General features: G+C 39.2%; 1 protein-coding gene across 1 annotated transcript in view; it reads right to left on the reverse strand.

The window, feature by feature from the left end:
• The window catches only part of LOC136037821 (rho GTPase-activating protein 45-like), a 23,215-nt gene extending 20,734 nt beyond the window's left edge, over positions 1–2,481 (reverse strand). Inside the window, exons 1-2 of the mRNA XM_065720657.1 lie at positions 2,344–2,481; positions 32–201 (exon numbers count right to left, since the gene is read on the reverse strand). Coding sequence (XP_065576729.1) covers positions 32–201; positions 2,344–2,481 — 308 coding nt within the window. The remainder of the gene's footprint in view (positions 1–31; positions 202–2,343) is intronic.
• Between the last annotated feature and the right edge of the window lie 536 nt (positions 2,482–3,017).

Here is a 3,017-nt window from a genome sequence, read left to right on the forward strand (position 1 = left end):
ATTTTTGCATAGCGAAAAGAAAGCAGTTAACTTTGTATCCGGTGGATTCAGGGCTCTTTGTTGCACCTTGGATTCCAAGAAATAAACACGTTGACCATTCTGTAAATGTACCGCTAAGTGAACAACAGTTGGACTACGTTCATGTTTCGGAAATGATAGAAGTCGCCAAACAGCTTCATTACTGCTTATGTATCTTCCAGCCTGATATTTTACGATTTCGTCGATATCTTTGATTTTGGACTGCAAGCCAAAAACTGCCATGTCACTGCCTTTGTTGACGTATTTACACATGTATTTGATTGCCTTTACGGATTTACAGTATTCAACGTTTATATGTGCATTAAATGTTTTTGATAATAATGGGGAACATGGAACAACCCACTGGTTATCTACTTCGATGGTGGTACCGTTACGCTTCTTTATTATTGCTGTTTTACCGCCATCTTCAGTAGATCTTCTTCTATATTGTGGGTAACCATCATTGCCAGTAATTGTGTTGGATAGTAAAAGTCGAGGATATTGCTTTGTGCACCTTCCTTTGGCCATGCATGGTGAATTTTCGTTCAGTGCACCGCAAGGTCCATGTATCATATTTTTTACAACAATATCATATAACCCCTTATCGACATTTTCATCAGGTATTTCAGCGGAAATCACATCATCAATTTCGTTAGAAGTAATTTTATAATGTAGCCAGATTAGTATATGTGCGTGTGGCAAACCTCGTTTTTGCCATTCCACTGAGTACATCCAGCATCGCACTGACCCAAACACTTCAAGTTTTACTATGTAGTTTATCAGTGATTTCAACTTTTGCCGGAAGACACGGGCCGTAATGTCATGTCTATGAACCGCCGATTGTCCTTGAAGTAAAAGCTGCTGTATCTCTTCCCAAGATTAATTACATGTAAATGTAATAAATAAATCTGGATGATCATAGAGACGAACATACGCAATAGCGTCTTGAGCATATTCATGCATATGACGGGGACAGCCAGCATATGAAGAAGGTAAAATCGTTAATCTTTCAACGTTTGTGGTATTACCGTCATTTACAACTGCATCTCGCAAATGAATGTATTGTTCAGAGCGGAGCTTGGTCTGATTCAGACGGATATATAGCAAACGTTCTGATTCAATTTTTGCATACATATCAACGACAAATTGGTGAAACAATTCACGGCATTTTAAAATATAATTGTCTTCATCCTGCCGAATTATTAGTTTATAGGAATAATAATGCATTGCACTGCATTTATTATTCATTTCTTTGTTAGTGGCTGGATTCATCAATTTAATATTAAAGTGATAGCCGTCGGCTCCATCCCAAAAAATGATAGGATATTATAGGGCATCGTAGCATCGATGAGTTTCAGCAATTCTTACCAACTGAGCGTTTCGCTTATGAAGAACAATATTTCGATGTAAAAACTGATCACCGACCATAACGATTACCACTTCGTCGATAGTTGGAGCATTGTATCTACGCACGTGCTGGCCAGGAGGCGTTTTGTCAGCGGAAATAACAATTTTATGCGTATCAGTAGGCATCAAATCGATGGCTGTTTTGGACCGACGCACTAAATTATTATTTTCGCGGAAAAGATGTTGCAATTGGGAAACGATTGTCCTTTCAACGTTGGGAGAAATTTCGCAACGTGCATTCAATTCAGAATTTCTATCACTGATGAAGTACAATTGTAAAAATTTGTGATTCTCGCCTGAGAATGGTAGAAGAGACCCTGCTCTATGATAAATTTGCCCTTTTACTTTGAAAGTAGACATAAATTGATCTGGATTTTCGATTTAGGCACCAAATGACGTCATTTGGAAACATGAGTTATATTTTTGATCTGTGATAAAAACGCTTAGATTCTGACGTAGTTCCAGTAAGCAAAGTCTTCAATGGCTCAGGTGGTGCAGCCAATAGAGGGAGTTTAACTTTTCCTGAGGCGCAACACATTACCATTGTTTCACCATTGAATTTCAAGGCCTTGCAATAGTGACAAATTTTAGACATAGTCCCGATTTGAACACATCTACTCAAGCTATAATCATCGACTGGGCTGTACCTGAATGCCAGGCGATAATTTTCAGGTTGCTCTTGTGATTCCTCGGCACGCTTTCTTTTCTTACTTTCTCTTTCAGCAGCAAGCCTGTTTTCTTGCTGTTCTTGTGATTCCTCGGGACGCCTTATTGTTTCACTTTCTCTTTTAGCAGCAAGTCTGGTTTCATGGTGCTCTGGTAGTTCCTCGGCACGCCTTCTTTTTTCACTTTCTCTTTTAGCAGCAAGTCTGGTTTCGCGTTGCTCTGGTAGTTCCTCGGCACGCCTTCTTTTTTCACTTTCTCTTTTAGCAGCAGTCTGGTTTCGCGTTGCTCTGTTGGTTCCTCTTCCTCGGCACGCATTCTTTTCTTACTTTCTCTATCAGCAGCAGGTTTTTTGGCATAGACTCTTTGAGCAGCTTCCTCGGCTGTTGCCATTGTAGGTTCATCAGTCGTTTTACAGTTAAACATTTTTCCGTGAACGAATGTTTTAAATACCTTTAATGACGTCATCGTCGTAAAATACATGACGACAACTGACTACCTTTAATGACGTCATCGTCATAACAAACATGACGACAACTAACTTCATGACGTCAGTCGACACACAAACATGAAGTCACTCGACACACACACAGAAAACTTATTTATATATATATACTAGCTGTTGGTGGGTTATAGCTAGCTGTTATATATATACAACACCTAGTTGGTGGGGGCGCTTTGCGCCTCCCTCCAAGCCCCCCCCGCGCGCGTAAGTCATTACGCGCCATATTAGTTACGCGCCATTGTAGTTGTGTCCCTATGTCCCACCTGTGAATATAGATAGATAGATATATATATATATATATATATATATATATATATATATATATATATATATATATATATATATATATATATATATACCCTGTGTCCCGGTCGTCGTCATTTATACTCCCTGTGTCCCGGTGCTTTGTTGATTGCTAATCGAA

Source organism: Artemia franciscana, chromosome 17 (assembly GCF_032884065.1).
Source record: "Artemia franciscana chromosome 17, ASM3288406v1, whole genome shotgun sequence".
Classification (NCBI taxonomy): domain Eukaryota; kingdom Metazoa; phylum Arthropoda; class Branchiopoda; order Anostraca; family Artemiidae; genus Artemia; species Artemia franciscana.